Source organism: Durio zibethinus, chromosome 11, assembly GCF_047325235.1.
Source record: "Durio zibethinus cultivar Kanyao isolate XHJ-2024 chromosome 11, ASM4732523v1, whole genome shotgun sequence".
Lineage (NCBI taxonomy): Eukaryota > Viridiplantae > Streptophyta > Magnoliopsida > Malvales > Malvaceae > Durio > Durio zibethinus.
The window spans coordinates 296,780-323,405 of NC_143172.1; the positions used below are offsets into that span (position 1 = coordinate 296,780).

At 33.6% G+C, this 26,626-nt stretch overlaps 2 protein-coding genes and 1 pseudogene across 3 annotated transcripts; 2 read left to right on the forward strand and 1 right to left on the reverse strand.

Moving 5' to 3' along the window:
• Positions 1 to 4,165: 4,165 nt before the first annotated feature.
• On the forward strand, positions 4,166 to 13,439 carry LOC111289325 (AP-4 complex subunit epsilon-like). Its single transcript, XM_022880284.2, has 11 exons — positions 4,166 to 4,950; positions 5,650 to 5,835; positions 5,929 to 6,144; positions 6,264 to 6,374; positions 7,201 to 7,398; positions 7,476 to 7,607; positions 8,658 to 8,714; positions 8,809 to 8,925; positions 9,109 to 9,186; positions 10,779 to 10,922; positions 11,894 to 13,439. Exons 1-11 carry the CDS (start codon positions 4,384 to 4,386, stop codon positions 12,941 to 12,943), a joined length of 2,856 nt encoding a protein of 951 aa, XP_022736019.2. The 5' UTR covers positions 4,166 to 4,383; the 3' UTR covers positions 12,944 to 13,439.
• Positions 13,440 to 13,881: 442 nt separating this feature from the next.
• On the forward strand, positions 13,882 to 18,667 carry LOC149515946 (uncharacterized; annotated as a pseudogene). The gene is made up of 7 exons (XR_016346082.1): positions 13,882 to 14,214; positions 14,326 to 14,394; positions 14,666 to 14,695; positions 15,218 to 15,250; positions 15,918 to 15,988; positions 16,876 to 16,957; positions 17,294 to 18,667. The product of XR_016346082.1 is annotated as an uncharacterized LOC149515946 (transcript).
• A 1,271-nt stretch (positions 18,668 to 19,938) lies between these two features.
• Positions 19,939 to 22,552, reverse strand: LOC111290894 (abscisic acid 8'-hydroxylase CYP707A2-like). Its single transcript, XM_022882400.2, has 7 exons — positions 22,269 to 22,552; positions 21,858 to 22,176; positions 21,261 to 21,647; positions 20,994 to 21,168; positions 20,761 to 20,867; positions 20,547 to 20,665; positions 19,939 to 20,420 (listed from the first exon to the last, which is right to left on the reverse strand). Exons 1-7 carry the CDS (start codon positions 22,463 to 22,465, stop codon positions 20,327 to 20,329), a joined length of 1,398 nt encoding a protein of 465 aa, XP_022738135.1. The 5' UTR covers positions 22,466 to 22,552; the 3' UTR covers positions 19,939 to 20,326.
• Positions 22,553 to 26,626: the final 4,074 nt, after the last annotated feature.

Here is a 26,626-nt window from a genome sequence, read left to right on the forward strand (position 1 = left end):
GCCTTTTTATTTTTGTGTGAAATTCGTGATGCATTTTATGTATTTTTTTTCTTGAGAGAATTCTGTGGATTATTTTTAGTTGAAGTTGATATATAAATTATATATCACATTGTTTTCAAAATTCTAAAATTAAAACAGATGATCTCGTTTATTTTAGTAGAGAAAATGATATTTTGCGCCGTTTTTTAGGTATACATTAGTATTCTTTATCCGCCAATTAATTATTACTTATTATTAAAAAATATTAAAATAGAGTTATTATATTATTTTCTGTTAAGGTTTTCACTTATGGCCTTAATTGGCTGCCAATTAAGATCCAATTAGCATTGTAAATTTCACTTTAAAATTACACTGTAGCCAGACTTCCAGTTACAACACCTAATTAAAAGATTCATTCGAATGGCACATGTATTCACTATGTAAGAATTCGATTAATTTTAAATTAAATTGTTTAAAATAAAATAATTTTATTAATTGAATCAAATTTATTAGTTTTAAAATTTTAATTGACTAAAATTTTATTAAATTTTAAATTAATTAAATAATAAATAAATTTAAATTATATTATATTTTAAATTCTTAAATTTTCATATTTATAACAAAATTAAATAAAATTATTCATCAAAATATTCAATTAACAAAATATTAAATTAAAAACTCTAATAACTTATAAAATAAATAATCAATTTCATGTATATTTCATTTTATATTTATATTTTGTTATATTTTGATTATAATTTTCTTTAAATTGATTTTCAAATTGAATTAATTAAAAGATTAAAAAATTATTTTAGATAATTAATAAAAATTAATTTAATGATAGATCGATTAACAAATTAAATTAATTTGATCCATCAATTCTGTTAAAACGAAATTTTGAACATTATCTAATTGAAAACCAGTTATACTTTTGCTATTTTCAAACAGAGCATTAAGAAAGGGGAGAGGTAAAGGGTAGACAATAGTATATTAGCCATCTGTAGGATGACTTAATTGATTGCGATCATTTGTTTTGAGAAGTAGTATTAGATTGGTGACCTCTTTTAGTGATCTTTTTTTAGAGTATTTAATTCCAATATCTGTTTTGAAATAGGATTTAAATAATTTATTTACCTCAAATTTTATTATAATAAAAAAATTTATAGTCATGTTAGACAGTACATATATGAAACAAAAATAGTAGAGCAAATAACATCACTTTACATTTTTTAATTTTGTCTTAAGGGTATAAAAAGTTTTTGATCTATAATTAAAAAATCGTTCAAGCTTTTATTTTTTGTTACAATCAATTAATTTATTCAATATTTATTTACATTGAATTAAGTATTTATTTGGATAAAAAAATAAATACAATTAATTTTTTATCAGTTAAAATAAAATTTCATATCACATTAATAAAATAAATAAAAATTTATCACGTGATATAATTAATGATTTAATTGAGTTAAAATAAAAAATTAATGATTTAATTGATTATAATAAAATATTAAAAACTTAAATTATTATTAATCTATGAGTATTTTTCATACTTTAGCATTATATTTTTTTTTACAAAGACTACACCAATTGGTCCTGATTTATTGTTTTCTAATATCAACTAGTTGTTTTAACTTCTACTTTACAAAATATAGATCTATATATATAGATATAAATCTATAAATTCGTAAGTTCTCTTTTAGTGTCTAATTTTCTATATATATATATATATATATATATATATTGTGGCACTAAACTTTGAGGTTTATTTGAATTATTCCTAAATATAATTTGAATGTTGTTTTTATTTTTTTATTTTTTGTATATTTAACTTAAAAATAAAATATAGAAATCATAAATACTATTACTTTATGTATGCATAAAATGAAATATTTATTTTTAAAAACATTATTAATCCATAAAAATACTGATTATGTAGTGCTATATTAAAAATAAAAAGTTAAAGCTACTGGCGAAGGGAGGAAGGAAAGTAAATAGTTGTTGTGCCGATGTGAGAGCCTTCTGGCACACTCCAATTTCATCACAGCCAGCTTTCAGGCTCAGTGTCATGGTCAGGTATTGGTGTACCTCGAACTTGTCATGACTGATCTTAAGTTGAGTAGCAGACAAGATTTTGTGATCAGGACAGTGGTCTTGAAGTTGTGCACCGGTAGTGTAAGCCTGGGACCATGTTGTTGATAATATGCGCAGACAAGTGCAAGCCAATGGGGGGCACTTTAAAGTCGGATAGTCAGCCAAGTGTTGTCGATCAAAGTCGTGCGCAAACACCTTCGAGTGGAATACTGAAATTATGATGATTAAGATGAAAGTCATTAGGCTTGAGTAAGGTGAAAAAAGGCTTTGAGATGGTTGGAAAAAAATGTATTCGTATTTCATAAAGTCTTACGATTTTTGGTAGTATAGCTATAAAATCTTTTATGCTTTTTGTAAAGGGATGATTGTTATTGGCTAACGGGCAGGCGGAGACTTGATTAGTTAGAAGTGAACTACTCATATGCACAAATTATGTTTGGGTAGATAGATATCGTAGGATCGCGAGTGTGACACGATATCTATTTTCGAAGACAATTGGGTTCGGTGGACCTCATATGGTGCCTTTACGTTGAACATGGGGTTAGACAATAATATTTGCTAGGACCTTTGGTTTCCTTTTCTTTAGACAAAAGGATCATGAGATGATATTTGTATAAAGACACCATCGAGCTTAATGGATGAGTGGGCTAATAGGTAGGCATGTTACTAAACCTTTGTAGTCAATTGGTAGAGGTGTGTTGTGGTTGAAGTAACACACCCAAGTCCTTAAGGCGGGATGGGTATGATGTCGAGTGTTCATCATGAGTGCAAGCAATTTAGAATGAGGTTAAGGGTTGAGACTTTGGGATATGAGTTTCTTAAGACGAGACAAGCCTAGTGTGACTTCGGGCTGGCTACTGATCAACATTTGTGTTGTGCATTTAGAATCTAGGCATGACAGCTTGCGGATGATCTGAGTAGACATAGTGTCGGGTTATCACCATATCAGATCATGATAATATTATGATAACCAAAGTTGTGTGCCCTTAAGTCAGACGAATCGATACTTGGGATCTTAATGACTACAGATAGAGACAGATGCTAAGGATTACTTTAAGAATCATGAGTTGATGAGTTGAGGGGAATTAGATTCTTTCTTTAAGAATGTATGATCTTACAGGGATGAATCGGAAAAGACTTATAAGCAGGTAGCTTGAATGATAGATATTGAAGTGATACATGAGAAAATTGATTCACAAAAGGTTAACCTCAATTATAAATAGTACTGATATTATACATATACATAATTTTAATATAAGGAATGCATGATCTGAGACATTTAGCATTTTGAGCTTTGACCCTATTCAATATTTAGTCATCAAGATTTTGGCCCGTATCACTTATCATTAGCGATGGCAACGGATCGGGTCAGGACGCGTTTTTACTCGCCCCGAACTCAACCTGATTTTACACCTGTCACACTTGAACTCGATTTTTTTTATTTTTTTAATATCTGAACCCAAATCGACCCGATATTATATAAATCGTACCTGATCAGATCCGAAATTAATAAAATATTATTTTTTAAATATAAATATTTAAATATATAATTATATAAAAATATATAAATAAAAAATTAATTTAAATTTTATTTTATATATAATATCGAGTTGGATCAGATTTGTCTAAAACCTGAACTCGACCTTTCTTTAACGTTACTCAACTTAATTCGAAATTTGATTTAAAAAAAAAAAAATCGATCCTATAAAATTGGATCAAATCAATACCCGTTGAGTATAGATTAAGTTGCCCACCCTACTTATCATCTGCTTATCAATTTATAGTAACTAATATAATTTCACAGTTTCACTCCCCTTGGTTTATACAGCTATAAAATCTATGAAATTCTAATAATATAAAAATCGACTCTAAAGTTTCGATCGTGGAAATATCTCGTGAGCATTTTACTTACAATAATTATAATATAATTAATTAATTAAAATGTAAAATACGTTAAATTTATAAAAATTTTATGTAAATTTTATATATATAATTGATAAATTTTTATATATTTTTTATTATAATTGAATAATTATAATATTAAAACAAAAAGAATTATGCGTAATATAGGATGCGCCGGTTACTTGCAGGCAGTGCCCTCGTTTCACTTTCAACCACGTTTTGGTTTTTACTCTCTCTCTCTTCTTGGCCGAGAGAAAAAAAAATCTCTACTATGTAAACACAAGAGAAACATTTCTGAATACTATCTGATTATTCACTGTCAGATCTATTCTTCGACACCAAAGGGAAAATTGATAGACGCACAAAGTATTCAGGCTGGAGCAATTAAAGACGATTGGTAGGGAGCTCGCTATGGGCTCCCAAGGCGGATTCTATCAGTCCAAAGAGTTTCTGGATCTGGTGAAGTCCATCGGCGAGGCTCGATCCAAGGCCGAGGAAGACCGAATTGTTCTCAACGAGATCGAGACTCTCAAACGCCGCATATCGGAGCCCGACATCCCCAAACGCAAGATGAAAGAGTACATCATCAGATTGGTTTACGTGGAGATGCTCGGTCACGATGCTTCCTTCGGTTACATTCACGCCGTTAAGATGACTCACGATGATAGTCTTCTCGTCAAACGAACTGGTTACTTGGCTGTTACGCTCTTCTTGAATGAAGATCATGATTTGATCATTTTGATTGTCAACACCATTCAGAAGGATTTGAAGTCTGACAATTTCTTGGTGGTCTGCGCCGCCTTAAATGCCGTTTCTAAGTTGATCAATGAGGAGACAATTCCTGCCGTATTGCCGCAGGTCGTGGAGTTGCTTGCCCATCCTAAGGAGGCTGTACGGAAGAAGGCCATCATGGCTCTCCATCGCTTTTATCAGAAATCCCCCTCTTCTGTCTCTCATCTTGTCTCCAATTTTCGCAAGGTATGTCTTCCCCATTTTGCTTTTACTATTTATTTATAGGTTTTAATATAATTTTATCATTGATGCACTTTGATATAATCAGCTTGCAATGCAACTATGTCTCTGTGTATTCACCCTATAGCCTTTATGAAATCCAAATAGCATCTTGTTTCTGTGCATGTATGTGAGTGATGTGTAGATATGAATACTACAGATGGCAATTTTGCTGCTTTTCTTCTTCATTTTTGGGTTAGTTTTTCGAATGATCATTTTGCAGTAGTTGCATACAAACTAGCATGACTAGGCGTGTCTTATGTAATGATTTCAAATTTATCAATAAATAAGAGGAATTTCAAGCTCATTAACCAACTGCTAACCTGTTGTTCGATAACTCACCCATGGTTCAAAACTAAAACCACAAATTCTCAAATACCAACTATTGCAGAATGACCTCTATTAAAGGAAGGAAAAAAAAGGGGAAATAGAGTGAAATGTATTTAAAAGAATGGTATCCTGCAAGTTCTTGATATGTTTTATTACTATTTCCACTTTTATGAAGGTTTCCATTTTAAAATATATGCCTTGAGAAGTTGAAATACTCATTCGAAAATGACAATTTAATCTTGATATATTTGATATTTGATGTTTCTCCATATACTTTTCTTGAGGAACATTCACTGTATCATTTATCTACTTATAATGTGGCTTCCTTTGTTTCAGAGGCTTTGTGATAATGATCCCGGAGTTATGGGTGCAACCCTTTGTCCGCTTTTTGATCTTGTAACAAGAGATGTTAATTCTTACAAAGATTTGGTCATTAGCTTTGTAAGCATTCTTAAACAAGTGGTTGAACGCAGAGTACCAAAGGCTTATGATTACCATCAGATGCCAGCTCCTTTTATTCAGGTAATGCTTATTTTTAGGTTACTTAAGCACCCAGTGAATTAATTTTTCAATTGAAAATGTAGGTCATATGACAGTCATAGTTGCATTGTGCAGATCAAATTGCTGAAAATTCTGGCATTGCTTGGAAGTGGCGACAAGCAATCAAGTGCAAAAATGTATACTGTAGTGGGAGACATATTCAGAAAATGTGATTCATCAAGTAATATAGGAAATGCTATACTTTATGAGTGCATATGCTGTGTTTCCTCTATATATCCAAATCCCAAGTTATTAGAGTCTGCGGCAGATGTTATATCAAGATTTTTAAAGGTATATCTCATGTAGCTATTGCCTACTTTGTGGAATTCAGAGAGTTATTGTCGAGGAGCATTATGAATTTTGTTTTGCAACTTTAGTGGATCATGCCAGCTCTTTTTTCTTGTTGGCAGAGTGACAGTCATAACCTAAAGTACATGGGCGTTGATGCTCTTGGCCGATTGATAAAGATAAGTCCTGAGATTGCTGAGCAACATCAATTGGCTGTGATTGATTGCTTAGAGGTGAGAAGTTTCTAGTGTTCATTTCACTTTTTTATTTGATTATGTTATCTATGAACAAACTTCAGGATATTTTAATATGATGTAAGTTGTGGAGGCTTGGAGCTATGTATCTATTTTCATATGGCTTGCCCTATATGGTCTGTTTTAACACTTATTTGGTTCTTTTAAATGGGTAAAAGGGTAGAAGCAGGAGCATTGAAGATTGCTAGATGAGATTTAGAGGAAAGTGAGTAGAATGCTCTTTGAAAATTCTAATCCATCTGTCTTCTAGTGTCATAAAATGTTGACCAACAGGGAAGCATGTGAGAAAAGAAGCTGTTTTGAATCCTAATAATCTGTGTTAGGTTTTCCTGAATAGCCTTTAATAATTTGATAGTGGATTTGTGAGACCTCCGATGGTCTAGGTCTGATACGATTGAGCCTTAATTATATGTTTGTTTGCCGAACAAAATTTGTCAATTTTATTTTCGTTTCATCTTACTTAAGTGCGGGTATCTCAGTGATTTTCATTTGGCCAAAGGCAGTTCGCTGGACTTGAGTAACCTATGAGTCTTGTTTTAGAGCATGTAACACTCCTTGTTTGTGGTTGAATATTGATTTTATAGTTCAAAATGCCCTTTCTATCCATGCTTTAATGTGAATGATGTACTTATGTATGTTGTAGCAGAATGATTTATCGGTGTTAATTCCTTAAGCGTCTATCTGTGCTTGTGGTTTTGGTTTGGCTGCTAAATACTTAGTGAATGATTTTGCCTCTTCATTTTGCTATCTGCCATGCAACCATTATTTTGCCATTACAATTATTTAACATGAGTGCATGACACAGGACCCAGATGACACTCTGAAGAGAAAAACATTTGAACTACTGTACAAAATGACCAAGTCTACAAATGTGGAGGTTATTGTTGATCGTATGATTGATTATATGATTAGCATTAATGATAATCATTATAAAACTGAAATAGCATCTCGATGTGTTGAACTTGCTGAGCAATTTGCACCGAGCAATCGTTGGTTCATCCAGGTAATAATTTGCCTTCCATTGACCAATTTAGTTTCTTAGCTTAGAATGCAACCATTCCTGATAATTTTACCCCGCAGACCATGAACAAAGTTTTTGAGCATGCGGGAGATCTGGTGAATATTAAGGTAGCACATAATTTGATGCGGTTGATTGCGGAGGGATTTGGAGAGGATGATGATACTGCAGATAGTCAACTGAGATCATCTGCTGTAAGTTATTTACTTATTTTGAAGACTGCTTTTGTATGCACGCGTGCAGCCCATTGTCTTTTGGTGTATGTCAAATTCATGCATCATATGAATTAACTAAATATTTAACATGTTGTATCTGGTTTGTTCTTCTTTATCTATGTATTTAATTAATGATGTTTCAATTTGAGTCTGAAAACAAAAAAAAAAAAAAAAAAACCACTCCTGAAAGCTTGAAACCTTGGATTTTTTTATACCTTGTGCTTTTTCTATTTTGTTAATGAAATGAATTGAATTTCTTATTGATACCTGCAGTCAGTTTTTAACAAATGAAAATTAATGCACTTACTTCAATAAATTTTAAAGTCAAGTGTAGCCAAGACAATCAATTAATTTTATACTGTGCAAAATAAGACTAGCTGAAATGAAAATGTTGAATGTGTAACTGAAACCTCTAAGATATAGCACAAGCTTGAGTAACAGGTCTAGTTTTTATGGGCATGCCATGCCAATAAGTTTTAAGAACCTATGAGTATATGGGGGATTTAACAATCAATTGGAACATCATGTTATGAAAATAGTTTTACCTCATAAAGGCTTTGATAGTACTATAGAAAAATACTGGAGCTTAAAGTCTAGATCTTGACAAATGGATGCATCAAGTGGGTTGAATTTGATCAGAGGGCTTCAACTGAAAGCTATGTCTGGAGGTGGAAATCTTTTGCAAATATTAGATACCTGGACATATTTTTTGGAATTTCATTGCAAATTCAAATTGTAATGTCTTATGATGCATTTACAGTCTCACATGTAAATTATGCTGCAGAAAGGGGCTGAAGTCAGAAATATAGTACTCCGTATAATACATATCCATTATTCTTTATCTGATTGTTGAATGAAGGTTGTATGTGTTGTAACTTAATTAATTCGTCAGGGTTTTTTGTTTATGTTTTAACATCTATCAGCCAAAAGCGACTTTTTCACCCTTCTGAGTTCATCTGTATTCTAGCTTTAATCTTTTTTTGTTCCTTTTTCTTTATGTTAAATTGGAATGATTACTTTCTGGGACAGGTGGAGTCATACTTGTGCATTCTTGGTGAACCAAAGTTGCCATCTGTTTTTCTTCAAGTATGTTCTCCTTTATCCTTTCTATCATTTGTTCCTTGTATGTGGGCAGTACTAAATTTTTTATTATTAACTTAATTGTGAGTTCTGATTTCAGGTAATTTGTTGGGTCTTGGGAGAATATGGAACCACTGATGGAAAGTTTTCTGCTTCCTACATTATTGGGAAGTTATGTGATGTGGCAGAGGCATATTCTAATGATGAGACTGTTAAGGTATCAACTAATATGAACTAATGAATCTTAAACAAGTTTTTTCCACTTCTTGATGCAGTTAAACAACATGATTGTATGTTGACTATTCTCGTAGTTATCTGAAAATACCATTTTTAATTTTTATAATATTATATTGTCCATTCAATATCCAAAAATGTGATAATGTTTCACTTATTTTTTAAGGCATATGCAGTTACAGCTCTCATGAAAATACATACATTTGAAATAGCAGCTGGGAGGAAAGTAGATATGCTGCCTGAGGTTCGCTTCCAAACACTTGAGGACAAATTTGTTATATGCAAATGCATGCTCATTTCTGTTGTTGATGTGGTTGAGTATTTGCATCCCTTGGTAATTTTTTTGTTAGGTTGCATGTTTTTAGCGCAACATTCTGAAAATAATTTAAACTAGCTGTGTTTGCTTTTCATGTATCTGACTGATGCTGAACAACATGCTTTGAAACTAGATCTTAGGCTTTTGCACTATTTTCACATACTGGAATTGGGGGTTAGGATTTGTAAGTTAGTAATAAGATTATAGTTTTTTATTATGAAGAAGGCTTGCTTTTGGTTGTTTGGTTGCCCAAAAACAGAAAATTTAAGTACTGTAATCCTCTCAACATTACCTTGCAATGGCTTTTAAACAAATTAGGAGTCTGATTGTTTGGAGGTATTAGAGATTTGAAAGTAGGGATGCTAGAGTTTGGTATGGTTAATCAAGTCATTGATGTTATCTTGAGAAGCAAAAAGATAGAAAGAAGGAAACATGAAATCTAGACCTCGTAGCTATAGTTCCTAGGTAATTACATGTAGCAAACCCATAAGGTGAACTTAAAGTTGTCTTAGCATGTTGAAGTGTATCCAATGAAGTAAAATAGACTTCTTTATGCATAGGCTGCTTGGAAATCGTTTTCTTCACAGTAAAATAACTTGGAATAAGCAAATAACTGAAATTAAGGAAAGTTCGACCCTAGTTACCGTATGAAAATAAGACACCTCTTAGTCTCTTTTCATATGATTTGGCAATGGTGAAAATAACTCAGGCTTGAGGTTGAGTTTCAGATTGGTTGTTTGTGTTTTCATTTTCTCATTGAATTGAATGTGAACTTCAGTTCGATAACAATGATATCTTTCTCGTAGCAGCAACTGTAGTTTTTAGAAGAGATTCTATTGTTTAAATTTCTAATTTCTATCTCTGGGTTATATTTGAATAGAAAGGACATGGAAGTTATAATTAAGCTACCATTTAATAGGTTGTTGTGATGGTGAGATAATGATGGGTGTGAAAAAGAGTTATGGTTCTCAAAGTAACAGTTTTTATTTTATGGAAATATACGAATAAGATCTGCATTGGAGATTCCTCAAGTGGTCAAAATTAAGGATGGTAGGGTAATGGGTAAGCTGGCACCAGGTTGGGCTAGGGAGTGAGAACAATATGTGCAGGAATAAGCTTTTGATGCTTTGGTATTCAGGAATAAGAATTACAAGGTGCATTTTTGCAGTTGGTGATGCCAATTGTGCTGGGTGCTGGTAGGGTGGAGATCGCTGCAAATTTCTTGTAACTGGATAGTGATAGATCTGTCGGTGACATAATTAATTTTGGGATGGGAATTTCATTTTAATGCTTACTAGCTCCAGTAAAAGCTAGATTCACTTTGATGGAAGGCACATGATAAATTTTGGGATGGGAATTTATTTTTAATGCTTACTAGCTCCAATAAAAGCTAGATTCACTTTGATGAAAGGCCTTGTTATAAATGCCTGAATATATAGTGCTTGCATGAGTAATTATATTAAGCTCTTGTAAGTCTAACAGAATTTGTGGACTGATTGCTGTTTCCTCTCTTGATGCAGTGTCAATCTTTAATGGAAGAATTATTGGCTTCTCACTCAACAGATTTGCAGCAACGTGCCTATGAACTGCAAGCAGTGATTGGCCTTGATGCTCATGCTGTTGCGTGTATTATGCCATCAGATGCAAGTTGTGAAGACATTGAGGTGCTTTTTCTTTTTGGCCAATATTGAGGTGTTTTTTAATTGCATTCTTTTTGTTTAATTTGGTTTTGATGTACAGGTTCTCATTTTATGTGACACCTCTGATATCTCCTACTTCAATTTCCTTATAGTGTCTTGTTTTAACTTCTGTGTCTTTCTAGTCTGTGTTCCAAATTCTCTGAAAGTCTTATGTTTATGAAACTGCTGCCCTTCCTGTTTGTTTAGTTACATATATTGAAGCTTCCATGGCCTAATATTCAGTCTGATAAAGCATCTAGGACTTAAACTGGTCCGTTCCACTCTGGTGGTAAGTGCATTGCTTGAAGTTGTCATTTAGAGTGCTCTAATGTCTTCACTTCTTTAGTTTACAATTAAACATTATTCTCCTTGCTTCTCGAATATATAGTGGTACTTGCTTTAATTGTAAATTTTGTTATAAAGAAAGATTAATACTGTTGCCTCATGTATTTGTTGTCTGCTACCGCATGGATATTTCTTGTTGAACAATCCCAATAGTTATTCATTACTGAAATTGCACTGCTATTGTGTTGGCTCTTCTATGAGTGAGATAATGTTTTTACAAGTAGGTTGGCTTAAAATTTACTCCCATTTTGAAAATTGACTCTTTTGTGACAGAAATTACTTAATATTAATTTTCCTTGATTTGGGAGTTCGTTGAATTAACTTTATGACATAAATCAATTGATCTGTATATGTTCTGTTGAAATTTTTTTGGGAGCTTCACAAGATTATAACATATACCTGTGCTAGGTTAATTGATCGATGTTTAAACCTTAGCTTTCTACAAAAGCCAGGGTCCATTTGTAGGTTAAGATCATTTTGCATTAAACTATAATTAGCATGCTTATGATGGCTATTTTTCTTTTTAATTCCTTGTGTGTTCTGTCAACCGCATCATGGTGGAACATTGTTTTCTAATTTATATATATTTTCATGCAAGAGTCTCCTTGCAGGTTGATAAAGGGCTTTCATTCCTTAATGGTTATATCCAAGAGTCAATAGAAAAAGGCGCTCAGCCCTATATTCCTGAGAGTGAACGCTCTGGAATGTTAAATATCAGCAATTTTAGGAGCCAAGATCACCATGAAGCTTCATCACATGGTCTCAGGTTTGAGGCGTATGAGCTTCCAAAGCCGATAGTGCAGTCTAAGATTCCTCCAGCATCACTTGCTTCAACTGAACTTGTTCCGGTGCCCGAGAAAATGTATCCTAGGGAGAGCTACCAGACTACTGTGCCTTCTGTATCATCAGATGCAGGACCTTCAGAGCTCAAGCTACGACTAGATGGAGTCCAAATGAAGTGGGGTAGACCAACATTTTCTCCTGCAACATCTACCTCAAATTCTACTATTTCACAGAAAACAGTTAATGGGATCACACAAGTTGATGGGGCAAGCACTGCAAATTCAAGAACACGTGAAACTTATGATTCAAGGAAACCACAGGTTGAAATTTCTCCAGAAAAGAAGAAACTTGCTGCTTCACTGTTTGGAGGTTCATCAAAAACAGAAAAGAGGGCAGCTACTGGTCATAAGATTTCTAAGTCAAGCAGCCACATGGTGGAGAAGTCTCATGTGCCAAAGTCTAGTATGGAAGTTGCATCAGAAAAGACACCTCCTGTTCAACAACCTCTGGACTTGCTTGATTTGGGGGAACCAACTGTCACAAGTACTGTTCCTTCCGTAGATCCATTTAAACAATTAGAGGGCCTTGTTGACACAACTCAGGTTGCTTCAGCTGTAAATCATGGTTTGACTGCTGCTGCCAAGTCACCTGATATAATGGCATTGTATTCAGAGACACCTGCAGACGGTGATCTTTTATCTGGCGTGTTAAATCCTTCAATGACAAACATGCCTGGTGGCACCACAACGAGGCAATCAATGCCACGTAGTAAGGGCCCCAACCCTAAAGATTCCTTGGAAAAGGATGCACTGGTTAGGCAGATGGGTGTGACTCCGGCAAGTCAGAATCCAAACTTGTTTAAAGATCTACTTGGCTGAAGTATATTTGAAGTATTTACGGCTATCAAATTTCAGTGTGGTTTTTCATACAGCTGGACAGTTGATTGGTGAATCATAGGAGCTATAAGCTATTATGAGCAGACATGCAGAGATACTGGTAGAAATTTGATCCAGCCACCTGGAATGGGATTTAAAATCCAGATATGGGTCTGAAGTTGTTGGAGAGTAGAGTTTTTTGGTTTTTTTTGTTGTTGTTGTTGTTGTTTTCATAGGAAATAGCACAACACGGGTGTTTTGTTGAGTGTTTTGCCTGGGGAGCTTTTCGTGGCTGTTCCAACTTCCAATTGCCTCATGCCCAAAGACGGAGGGTTTGCCAAGCGCGCTTGCCCGCTTTTTCACTGTATGCTGTTGAGTCTCTTGTTGTTATAATAATGCTGTATAAATAGTACTATAATAAATGGTCTCCGTTCTTCTTTTGGATGTTACATAATTTTTTTTTTTTTGGGAAGACTTAAATATGTCCTTTTGTTTGGCATCTCAAGAATTTTGATTCCATACTCTGATTGGTTAATGCTTGGGAAAGGCAAAGACGAGGCTGAAAAAGTATATTTTTGTTTGGCCAGTCAAAAGAATATTCCTTTGTGCACATGCTGATTCATTGACATAGGTAACCGCTTTTAAATTTAAATCTCCACTCTTTAAATAATAATATCAATAATATTTCCACGTAAGTTTTGTTTTTTGTTTTTTTTATAAAAAAGTCATGTTCTCATTTGCAACAATTTGTTTTTTTTTTTTTTTTTTAAATTGATTTAGCCTTAATACAAAAAAAATTTTGGTACGATTAAATCAATATATTAAAAAAAAAAACTAATACTAGTATTATACTAGTAGTTTAAAAAAAGCTTGATGCCTTTTTTTTTTAATCTTCGTAATAAAACTGAAAAGCAAATAAAAAGTTTTTAAACCCTCCTCGATTTGAAATGTCAGATATTTATAGAGAAAGGATAGCGGGTACTAGATCTCTCTCTCACTAACACAGTAACACTGGGGGCTGTCTCTCTTTCTCGTGGCCAATGCGGAGGAAATTCCAAAATTTGAACATTGAATTGGCTGGGAACTAGAAAGCGTGCCCTTTACTCTTCAATTTTGGTTTGTGTTTGGTTGCTTATATTGTATCCAAGAAGAAGAAGAAGATGGGTAGCAGAAGTGACGATGGGGCTCCTTCGATGACAGGAAGGAGGCAATCCGATTTGAAAAAGTCTTTCAACCTCGCTGTTCGCTTTATTCTCACTACCTGTCCTAAACAGGTTAAGTTACCTTTGTTTTTTTCTTTTTTTTTTTTGAGAAATTTTCATTTTAAAATTTGTCTTAATGACAATGTGGCGACTTTTAAATGGTTTTTTATTGTAATTATAAAGGAATTTAGCAAAGCATTTCCAAAATTTACAAGTTCCGAGCAAGAACGTCTTCACCAGCGTTTTATTCAGGTACTTTATATATATATATTCTTATAATGCCATGTCAATAGTTTATATGCATTTTGTATTTCAGTATTATCTGGGCTTACCTTATTATTTAGACAAACTCCTTACTAAAAAGGTATTCTACTTCTCATAAATCTAAAAGAGGAAAGCTATTAGAATTATATATTTCAACACTATCTGAAAGATGTCTTTTCTTCATTTTGGCTGCGGTCGGTCTCCTTTGTGTTCAAGCTTTTAACTAACACTTGTTCTTGGTGCTATGCAAAACTTTCAGGTCATTACCTCTTTGCATGGGAATATAGAGGTACCTATACATTACCCTTTGCTTATCATGCCTTCTTAACTCTTTTAACTAACATTTATTATTGTTATAGTTAACTGCCCCCTTTTTTTTCTTTAGGTTATGCAAAACATTCACTCCTGCCAAGTTTTTTTGGCCAAGTGCTTTCACCCATACAGGCTTCAGTTTGCATTGCAATGAGAACTGCTATCAACTCTGATGCATTGCTTAAATAATTATTTATAGTAACAGAAATTAGGCCGGTTTTCTCTGCTGAATTGTGGAATTAAATAGTTAACTGCATACAATGATAATATAAAGAATGAATGTTGATATAACGTAGGTATCTTCATATAAAAGTTGATGGAAGTTTCAGGATAATTTTACTTGAGTCATTACTTTTCTCTAAATGACCACCTGAGGTGCCTAGTTGAGCAACTTTGCAGCCAAGAGGATTGTGTTAATTTTATCTTCTGTTCCGCTTAGTTCTTTTAGCATTATATTGTATAATGCCTTATTTCTAATTTTACCTCTTCAATGTTACAGGATGAATTTGAGTCTTTATGCCTTGACACACAGGTATGCCCTTTTATAATAGCTACCGATCTGGTTGTTTCATTTATATCAGTTTATTAAACAACTGATGTAGGTTTTATTTCATCTTTTGAATATGGGTACATGTCAAGTAAAATCTGGGGGAGGGAAAGCACTTATGTGAAGTCTATGATAGCAACCAACGTAGTTAGTTAAAGTGAGTCAGGAAAGGTTATAGCATCACTTAAAATATGTTGTTGAAGGTTTGGAGCCCTTATTCTAATGCTCCGCCCCTTCTATCTCTCTCTCTCTCTCTCTCTCACTCTCTCTCTCTCTTTTCTTTTCTTTTCCAAACAATTTAGCCTAAACATTTTATTTGGAATTATTAAGCTTCAAAGCTTATATAAATCTTGCCATCTGTCTATTTGCAAAAGAAACAAGACTATCTTGTGGACTAAAAAAAATGGAGACAGAAAGATCGGGCTCTGGTATCATAAGTATTCAATATAAAAAGTCAATTGCTAGAATGATTTTAAATATAGGGCCACAACAAATCCCAAACTTGACCTAAATGGGACAGCCCCACTTAGTATTCATGATTGTCTATATAAAATTCAATTTGCTGACTATTTTATTGCATTGCATTGGTGTGCATCTATCATACTCCTTTTATGCAGGTGACCTTGAATTTTTAAGTTTCTTTGTTTTATAGGTAGGAACTGCCCTTGATACTTTGGAGAAACTAGTGGAAGAACGATGTCTTGACCCTTTGTTTTCAGATAAGTAGGTATCATCTGGTTTCTAAGATTGTTTGAATGTTAGGTGGTTAACTGATAACATTGGGTTACATTTGTATTCAATCCTATTTCAATATATGCAGTTTCAAATTGAATTGTCATAGATTTGAATCATATTAGCTTCTGTTTTCAAGTTATATATGTACTACTTGAACTAAGTATTCAAATATTGTTGAACAAATTATAATTAAGGCTTATAAACCTGAAGGACATTATATACACTGGAAATATCTTGGATACTAGGCTTGTCAGGAAAGGCTCAAGTAAATTAGCTGACAGAATTGAGAAACCATAAACAATTCTATCTGCATTTGTTTATCAACCTTCAAAGGCCACAGAGTTCTATCAGTTGTTGCCTGTCAAAACAAGCCCTGTCTTGTTGCTGCCACTTCATGCAATTATTCTTGATAGTGCATCAACTCCTGTTTAGATTAGGATCCACAGTTGGATGGGAACTAGGGAAGCAAGTTAGTGTTGACAGATTTCAAACAATCGGACAATTGTCATTGATACTGTTGCTTATTTTACTGGAATGAACCCCATGATCAAAAAGTGGTCCTAAACATGTTAAATTTTAGCATTTGTTTAGGAAAAAAGATGATAAATGAAGACAAGTTAGATTGTTCTTTTGTTTTTCTGCTGTAGTTATGGTTCAGATTATCCCTAAAGCTGCTGAGAACCTCAGATTGCTGAGTCTCTCAGCTTTATACCAGAACAAAACGCTTTTTACATTTAATACCAGTGAGTTATGTTGCCTGTCTTGATTATTGTTCCTTCTTGTATTATTTTCACTCCAATACCATGTTGTGTATTCACATGGAACCATGTTGGTTGCACTTCTTTCATTTGAACTGGTGAGGAGTTTGAATGCAGGACTAATGTAATGGATGCAGTGCACAATATTTAAACAGCAAAAAAAGCTGAGATCCAGTACTTAAGGGGCCTCCTGGAAAGGGTAAGAAATGAACTCAAAGTTTTTCTATTTTAAAGTTCCTTAGTTGGCGATTATAAGCTTTTTCTCTTTTTCAGTCTATATCCATGTTCTCACTATAATTTTTGTACTTAAAAGTATGAACAGAGCTAGGTAAGCCATCAAATTAGTCATACAAAAAGTTTGTGGACTGTTTTCAGATTAAGTAGAACTCTGTGTTCTGGGGGGTTATAGACTTGGTTTGCAGTTTAGCTGAAATTGTGTGTTATGGCCTACCCTCGTTAATTTTGCTTTGTTCTAATCGATAGATTAGAAACATTGGAAAGTTATGGCGTCTTATTATTTCCAATTTGTTTATAGGCTGAAAAACATAATAGTCTCATCCAAGCTCAGATCGAGCTACTTAAGAATAAGACACAAGAAGTCTTGACTCTTGAGCACGACAGATGTTGAGAAGGTGTGTATTTCACGTTATGAATATTTCGTCTCCTTTCCAAAGGAATGTACTTGTTGACGTATGGGCTTGAAGCCATGTGCTTGATAGCTAATTTAACTTGGGAAAATCTAATCTCAATTGACCTAGTGCAACTTTTGCAGTTAAGATGTGGCATTTTAAGTTAAGGGGAAAATAAAATGTTTGGCTTTAATGATCTGTAATTGATGGGCTAAAATGTTAGCTTCCACTGCACCGACTAGCTGCATGGATAGGTTAATAAGACCAACTTGTACTGAGATATTAAAACCTTGAGTTTGTTTGCATGTAAGTTGTTCTTGTCAGAATGGAGTGAAGTGCTGATTGTTTTACACAGTTTGAGCATGGAAAGATGCTTTTATATTTTGAATTTGAAGGACTCTTGTCAACAAGACTGGAGGGTTTGGATTCGTCATATTTTTCATAGAAGGTGTCGAGTACTACTTTGAAATATCTGGAATCAATGAAGTAGTAATAAATATTTTATTCTGAATATGAAGTTGAATGTTGGCAGTGGCACGTCCTTGATCTGAGCTTAAACATAAGGCTACATAACTGTTTGACCTGCCTTTGATATTCAAATTAGAAAATTATTATTAGTGTGATGCTCATCTACAAGCTTTTGAATATCCTCCCATTATAACATACAAGTATATAACATAATACCATAGACTAGATAGTAAGACCAAGAATCAATGAAAATGGTATTTATGTGCTGAGTTGGATTGATATGACATCTTCTTTTCTCTTGCCCTTGCTCCTTCTGCTCTTCTGTTGGTTGGATAGGGTAGACACAAATGCCACGCTGCCTCTCAAGCTTACTATTGGAAAGAATGGGACCTTTAATTTTGCTCATTCCATTTAATTACTTTATCATTTTTGGCCGCCATTTTTGTGGAGATAGGGAGCTAAAGCCTAAAGGGGGTCAAATATTGAGGAAAGGGATCCCAAAATTCAATCTTGTCGCTGCTGCTGGCTTACAATTCCAAAGTACATCGTGCCATTGGGTGACATGACAGAGATAATTGTCTCAATATTTTTCAATCTATGAAACAACTCATCCCACGACCTAATACTCGATGTTAACTTGAGGGTTTTTTTTTTTTGGTCAGACTTGTACTGATTCATTCATGATGAATCATACTTAATGACAATCTGTATTGAGACGATTTTCTCTCAAAGGTCATTTCTGAAAGTTATCAGCAACGTTGAATGATATTGATTTTTAAAATTTATAAATTGAAACTAGTTCAGCCTTTTGCGTAATTTAATTAACAAGACATTGATTTTTCAAATCACATTCTTGAATGGCTAAGTTGTATTTATAGGATATTAAGATGGAATAAGTTGGACGATTCAAATAGAGATACTATTAATTCATATAAGAAAATAGGAAATCAGAGGGCATAAATTTAATTTAATTGTTCCGTGCGGATATATGATATAATCTCCCGACGATGACATCAAGTAACAAGGGAAGGACACGTGCTTATGTTATGAGAAACGGAGATCCCAAAGTCAGAAGTTTTGGCTAAGATTTTAAATTTCAAGATATGGCAAGTCAAAAGCAGGAGCTGTTGCCATTCTTTGTAATAATAACGATCATTGAAAATGACCCTTCCCTTTAAATAATGTAAAATATGCAAAGCAAGAATCTAAAGCGTTGATTTTTAGTTTTAATGACTAAAATTTTAAATTTTAATTACTATTAAATTTGAAGATTAAATTTTAACATTTGTCATTTATTTTCATATTTAAAATTATGATCTATTTTACATAAAAATTGCAAAACAAAAATTTTTAAATTGTTAAAAGTAAATTTTTTTTTTTTTTGTTTTCATTAGTTTCGAAAATATATTTCCATTTTTTTATATTGGTCATAAGTCACTACGATTTCTTGAAATTTATTTAGACGGTGGCATTTCCTTTATTCCCTACTTGTTAGTCTTGATCAGCAGTTTTACTCTTAAACGAAAACGATAATCACAATTTCCTTTGTCCTTTTCCGAAAGGGATTAAAAGAAAAAAAAAGGTTAAAGAGAAGCACCTTTTAAAACACTAAATTCCAATTTTAAACAGGCTAAACATGTTGAAATTTGTAGTAGATATGTATCTCATTGCAGTATTTGTTTGAAAGTAAAATGTGGAAGCAACTGGAAAGCAATATATACTGTGCACGATCTTACAAAAGGAGATTATTTAGTTTTCTGATGATGATTAGAAATTCGTACCCATTTCGAGCAAATGAATTTATTTCTGTCTGAGGATTGAGAATAATATATTATTGTGAATGAGGATGTTGCATGCAGGCAGAAGAGCAATCTCACTTTGAACCTCAAATTTCTCCTTTACTAACAAGATTATTGTTCTTGAATTCTCAAAAAATAAATTCCTTTGCATTTGGACAACAGTTTTAGTTTAGTAGTTTTAAGAGCTGTCTCATTCATACCAAACATCAACAGTTGTTGAAGACATACGCTATCAAATTCATCCTTCCAAGTTTAAAAAGTTCATGAGTTCCATCACAACCGAATAAAAACTAGTCACATGATATATTTTATTTTCTATTTCTTTTTTTGCCTTGCGGACTTACAAAAACAATCCCTTCGAGGATGAACAGACGTGAAAATCATTGATCATTTTACTGGATTTTTATTTCCTTCTTTTCTATGAGTTGGAAAAGAATAAACAGAATTTCTTTTCCCTTTTTTTTTTTTTGGGTGTTATGAGATGAGTTCTGAGACCCTTCTGTACGTTTGGAGGTGGTTGGTTTCCTAATCTTAAGTTTCTTCTTTTGGGGTATTCTTTTGGACAAAAAGAGAGAAAGCTCAACGCCTTTTGGCTTTGCACCTTCTTTGCTTCATCCTATCTAACAACTTGTAAGCCTGCTCTTTCTTTTGCGAGTTGTTGAGTTGAGGCTACTATGATTTTTTGATTAGTCTGATGGGCAAACCATTCTGGGGAAGAGCAAAAGGACCATACTGAATCCCACTGTTTGTACCCACTATAGACCACCTGCAAAATGCCACCACCAAAATGTCAGCAGATACTCTTTTTTTTCTTTTTCTATTTGTAGAAACGGGCTTTAATCCACAACTGAAAAGAAAGATTGCAATTGCAAGACTATTAACAAATTGGTACCTGTACTTTGTGGTCAGATGATGGATAAGAACCATAATTTCCAGCTTGGCTAACTCATTCCCCGGACATGAGTGGGTTCCATTGCCAAATGGCATAAATGTGTTGGGTTTTGGAGTAGCCTGTTCAATCATTGAGCAAAAGTATGCATTAGTGCTTGGGATCCCAAAGTTCAAATGATGTCAACCGTATAAATGTATTTTTCTGCAAAATTTACCTCGAATCTTGAGGGATCGAACTTTTTAGGATCTGGAAAGAACTCTGGGCTGTGGTGAATGTTTCTAAAAAGCGGTAAAACTTTCCATCCTTTTGGTATAAGATACCCTGAACAATATTTTTTGCAGGAAAAAAGTCAAACTACTAGCACCAAAAAAAAAAAAAAACTAAACTGATAAATAGGTACTGCTACTACTATTATAAGATATTTTGGGAGATTTTGTGCTAACTGACCTTCATATTCAACATCTTCCACTGCTTCTCTGAAGGTAAAAGATAAAATTGAAGCAACCCTAAGTGTCTCCTGAATCACTCTAGAAGTTATTGGCATCTTCTTGGTATCTTCCCAAGTGAGAGTTTGCTCCTCACCGCCCTGGTCTTTACCACTCATTATGGCCTCTTGTTCGTCCTGTAAACCCACAATATATAGCATTACAAGACCGCTATCGCTGTTATGAATTATTCATAAGTCTTTGGTGTATGGGGAGGAGATAATCTTACCGTGACAGCTTGAAGAACGCTCGGGTTTTCTCCGAGGTACTTAATTATCCATGTCAGTACGCTAGCGGTGGTGTCACGAGCAGCAAAGATTACACCAATAATGTTGTCAGCAATTTGTTCATCGGTGAGGCCTTCTTTGTCACCCATGAAAGACCCGAGCAAGTCATTGCAATCGAGCTTCATTTGCCTTCTGGTTGATATGATTTTGGCTAGAATCTGAGCTAGCTCTTTTCTTGATGTCATTGATTTGTTGAAAAGTGTACCAGGAAGGTTAATGGGCATCGAGTTGTACCCCTTCTCAAGAATGTAGTAGCACCTCTTGAGATCTTCTCTGTATAGCACTTCATCCTTTCCAAATATTGATAGTAAGGCAACGTTGAATGTGTACTGCAAAATTTGAGCAACATATCAATGAGGAGTGTAAATAAGTTATTTCGTCAAAGGTTAAACCAATTATTACCTACTTTTAGTTTGTAAATAAGGTAAAACGGGAACAGGGTAAACAGAAACAGGGCAAGAAAAACAGAGGACCCCTGCTTTTTCTCTGTTTTTAAAGAGAAATTTCTGCACTACCAATAAAAGAGAAGTAAAGCTTACTGTTTTCATTTCTTGGAAAGTGGTTATCAACCTCCCTTCAATTGACTGGAGTGACAATTTGGCAATGGATTCGATGTTAGACACGATGCTTTTGATGGCTTCAGGCATGAAGGCACGGAGAACAAGCCTCCTCAATTGGGCATGGTACTGTCCTTGGTTAAAGAAGATGGCTTGTTTGCCTAACATTCTCTCTTTACTTGCTGGAAATGTTGGCTTGAAGAGGTGAGCTCTGGTCACGAGCACGAATTTTGCAGCTTCTGGGCTCGAAACCATCACACAAGGACAGCCTAGTATGTGGGTCTTGAATATGGAGCCATACCTATTATACACCAAAACAGAACGAGCGGTCATTGTAAATATGCATTACATGTAAACAGAAAATAGTACTCGGAACAAGAATTAAGTATAGACCTTTTTTGCTTTGAAGCAAAGAAGACATTTGGGTTTTGGGAATAGAGCTGAAAGGTTTCACCGATGTAAGGCCAGCCGAGGGTGCCTGGGGGGAGAGGAAGTTCCCGGCGATTGGGTTTGAGGAATTTAAGGAGAGAACGGAAGAGAAAAATGAAGAAGATTGAAGCAAACAAAGAAAACATGAAATTGAATGCCATGTATTAATGGTTGGGGGTGAAGGAGTGAGTAGTTGTGTGAGGAAAACAAGTGGAAGAGGGTATATATAGGCATTTGGGTCTCAAAACAAGGCAAAGAAAGAAAGAGAGAGGTAGGCCTTTCAAATACAGCTTGAATCCCACACACGGAATCTCCCTCCAGCTCATTCATGATGTTGGTCTCTATTTACTAAACTAATACTCTGGGAGAAATCACGTGTCCTAAACTAATACTCTGGGAGAAATCACGTGTCCAGAAGAATGGAAAAAGAGCGTGTGAGTTAGAGGGCAAGCTTTGAGATTTTGACCAGAAAAAAAATTAAATAAAAAGGGCTTTTCTTTTGGCATTGGCATTGGCATTGGCTTTGGTTTAGTTTAATTAGTGACTTCTAACTATCCCTGTCCATACACATGTAGCAGATTTAATCACAACTTCTCTACACCGTCACCATACCCCTGCCTGCTACTTGTGTAGCTTTAATGCCAAACAACCCACTCTTGACCTATCTTTGCAAGTTTAGACTGTCAAGTTCCAACATATAAACTTGTTGCTTCGACTGCCATAAACTACCTTTTGTCAACTGGTTTTATCAATCAAAATCTGAGATTTTGAAGTTTTCTTGTTTGGTTTCAGATTGTCTTTCTTAAACTAAATTCTTATTAATCAAAATGCCTATTCAAACCATTAATCCGTCAAAACTCAAAACCTTTCTCAATGTTGTCAAGCATTGTTGGGACAATTGGCTATTATGCCAGCGGTTGGCAGATAAAAGATGGGACCTTACATTAAATAAGATACGAAGCCATCCTGGACTGATTGAATAATACTGTGAAATCTCAGTACTCAATGATTCATATCACCAAAACCGAATGATTTGGTCCAAAGCCATTCCCTTTTAAATTTCAAAGTCCATTTTCTTTGATCAATTAATATAATCATCTCAAAGCAGTGGTTAGGTAGGATCATAATGTACCCAATTGATAATCTATACAGGCTACCACATAAGAATAATTACATATATAAACACAATTTTTTTTTTTCATTTTCAGACTTTGGTTTAAGATGGATGACAATATACATGAAGAGTTTAACATTTTTTACTTTTTTTTTTTTTGCCATTTATTTTGTTTGATATTTATGCCATTCAGCACATATTCACACTTAAAAAGATTCTAGTGCTGAAATTGCAAATTGTGTACAGTAATGAAAATCACATTAATTTGTCTTGACACCACTAAGAAGATGAAAATCAAAAGATGAAAATGCCTACTAATTTGATATAAATTCCAAGGAAATCAGGTGTTTCATTTTTACACATATTATAACCTTTTTTATCTTCTAAAAATTTTTCCTGCGTCAGATATCCAATCTTTTGGGTCCCCCTTTTTTTTTTTTTTTTTGTATTAAAGAAAAAGAAAAGTCCATTGATGATGAGCATGACTCATTCACGATCACTTCTAGCAAGACATGTGGCTTATATACATATTATTAAAGCCAGTTAAACCGAAAAAAGAGTCGTCAATGTCCAAGATCAAATTGTAGAGGAATTGAAAATTAATCACACATGTCGATAGCCTTTTATGTAATGCTTAATTATAATGAGATCAACTTTGCTTTGCTTCATTTAATTTCTCATAATAAATCTTTTGGCGGGGACCTTCTGGTGAAACCACCAATTCAAATAATCTTTGTCCTATCTAAAAGAATTTGACTTGGCTAATTCCTCTCTATATAATAAAGTAATAATTAGCTAATGAATTATAATAAAGTTCAATAAACTAATTATTTTAATAGTTGCCTTTTACTTTTCATAGATAACCAATGGTTATATTCAAAACACATGCCCTTCTCCATAAGAAACTTTCATTCTTTGAAATAATAGTACTTCTCCGATGACAAATGCATAGGTTTTTGCCCCCAAAGAAAGGATTTTCAGGTGATGATTGTAGAGAAATCGATAACAAAACATTATAATATAATTATATATACATCACCATTAAATCACAACTTTCTCAAAAGTTAACATTTATTTTGCTTTTCTTCACTGGCAAGTGCCAAGCATATTATTATTATTACCATTTATCTTTTCTTTAACATATCCAATGCACAATTAGTCCTTTTATTCATTTTGTTTTCACCATGCACACACAATGTGTGCCTTTCTTTTACTCCTTAATTAGTTATATCCATCATATGTATAGCATGTCTCATGTAAACATGTACTAAATGTTTTACCCAAATCATGGAACTAATAAAGTTTTGAAGATCTTGCATAATGTAAAGAAATCGAAAATGAAAAAAAAAAAAAAAAGCAAAATTATTTTATTCATAGAATTCCCTTGTATTTGTTAGGAAATTGTTTGCCTATGGAAAGAATAGTGCGAAATTATTAAATTGCTTTTGTTAACATTTATTCTACTTTGATAGGTGATACTAAATTGGCGAGCACATTGATTTATATTTTAACAACATGTATAGATTTTATATATGAAGAGAATATATATAGAGAGATCTTTGATTCATAATATGATTAAAACATGTTATATAATCACCTTATAGCCAAGAGCGAAGGCAGGAATATGAAAAAATGGGACCGAATATAGTAATTTCAATGGGGAATGGGGCAAGCATTACTTTTAGTGAAGTTGGATACTGTTCTACAATGGAGTAAAAAAAATTTTTTTTGAGGGACCATGACCCCTACTTATAACATATATTAATTAACTTGATGAGTGTGTAAACATTTATAGATGCTATCAAAATTTAGATGAATTAAAAATGTCGAAAGGATGTGTAAATAAATCATGGGTTAAATCATATATATATATATATATATATATATCTTTTTCCTTAAAAAAAAAAGTGGAACTCATAAATTTGCCCAAAGAATGTCACTATTTGTTTTGTTAGGCAAGAATTATATATGATGATACAATAATTGGATTCTTTTGACTAGTTTTCTATAACATGGCAGTACCATCGCAGTCTCGCACGGACAAGGTAATGTTGGGATTAGATTTATATATAAAGCAAGAAAGCTACCCTAACACATTACTTGTCTGCCAATATCTCTCTCTATCATCCCGAAAATTTGAGCAAGACAATGCATGCTTGATTCTGACTACACTGAGTCCCTTGCTACAAAAAGGATATAGAGAGATAAATGAGCCTAATTAAAGTTTACAAAGTGTGCCATATGAATACGATGTCGACCCCCATGGCCCATGATGGCATTCGTGCAGGTAGAAAAAGAAGTCCTGAAAAATGATGTAAGGCAGATGGTTTCAACATAATGTTAAAACCAGTGGCTGCATTCAGCTTTATACATTAATTGAGAATTGCCTTGCATGCATGCGTTCCCATATAGATTTACGAAAGTTTAGAAAAGAGAGAGAGAGTTGAAATTGAAAGGTCGAAGAAGGCTAAGCCTAAGCCTAAACTGTGAGCTGCAAACTGTATTGCTTCAATGATCAGATACTGGCATAAATACAAGCGTCCGCACCCAGCATTTATGCACACACCTAGGCTCTCCGCCTTTGAACAAATTCATGCATCACAACTGCAGTCTTTTTGAGCATACTAATTTTCCCAATTGAAAAAGGAGAAAATGAAGAAAATTTTATTATATTGATTTGTTTTTTATAACGAGGCTTAAAGCGTATTTATACAAAGGTAAATTGTTATAAAATAAAAATACAATAAATAAAAATAATGATTAAATCAATTTCTATAATCACATAATCAATATCTAAATCTATATCAAATCAATATCTAATATTCTTTAAATTAATATCAAATCAATCTAGAATATTATTGGAATATTATTAGAATAATATCATCAATTTAGAATATTATTAGAATATTGGTGACCTCTCTTCGCAAACTCAAGATAGTAATGTAGAGGCTAACTTGAATTTGGAAACTAGGATAAGAAATTGATCAAGCGGATGTGATTTGGTGAAGATATCTGCTTTTTGATTAGCATTGGTAACAGTAATAAGTTGAAGAGTTTGAGTAAGCAAATGGTGATGAATGAAGTGACAGTTAATTTCAATATGTTTAGTATGCTCATGAAAAACATCATTGTGAGCTATCTGAATGGCATTTTGATTGTCACAAAATATAAGAGTACTAGAGTGATGAGAAACACTCATATCTTGAAG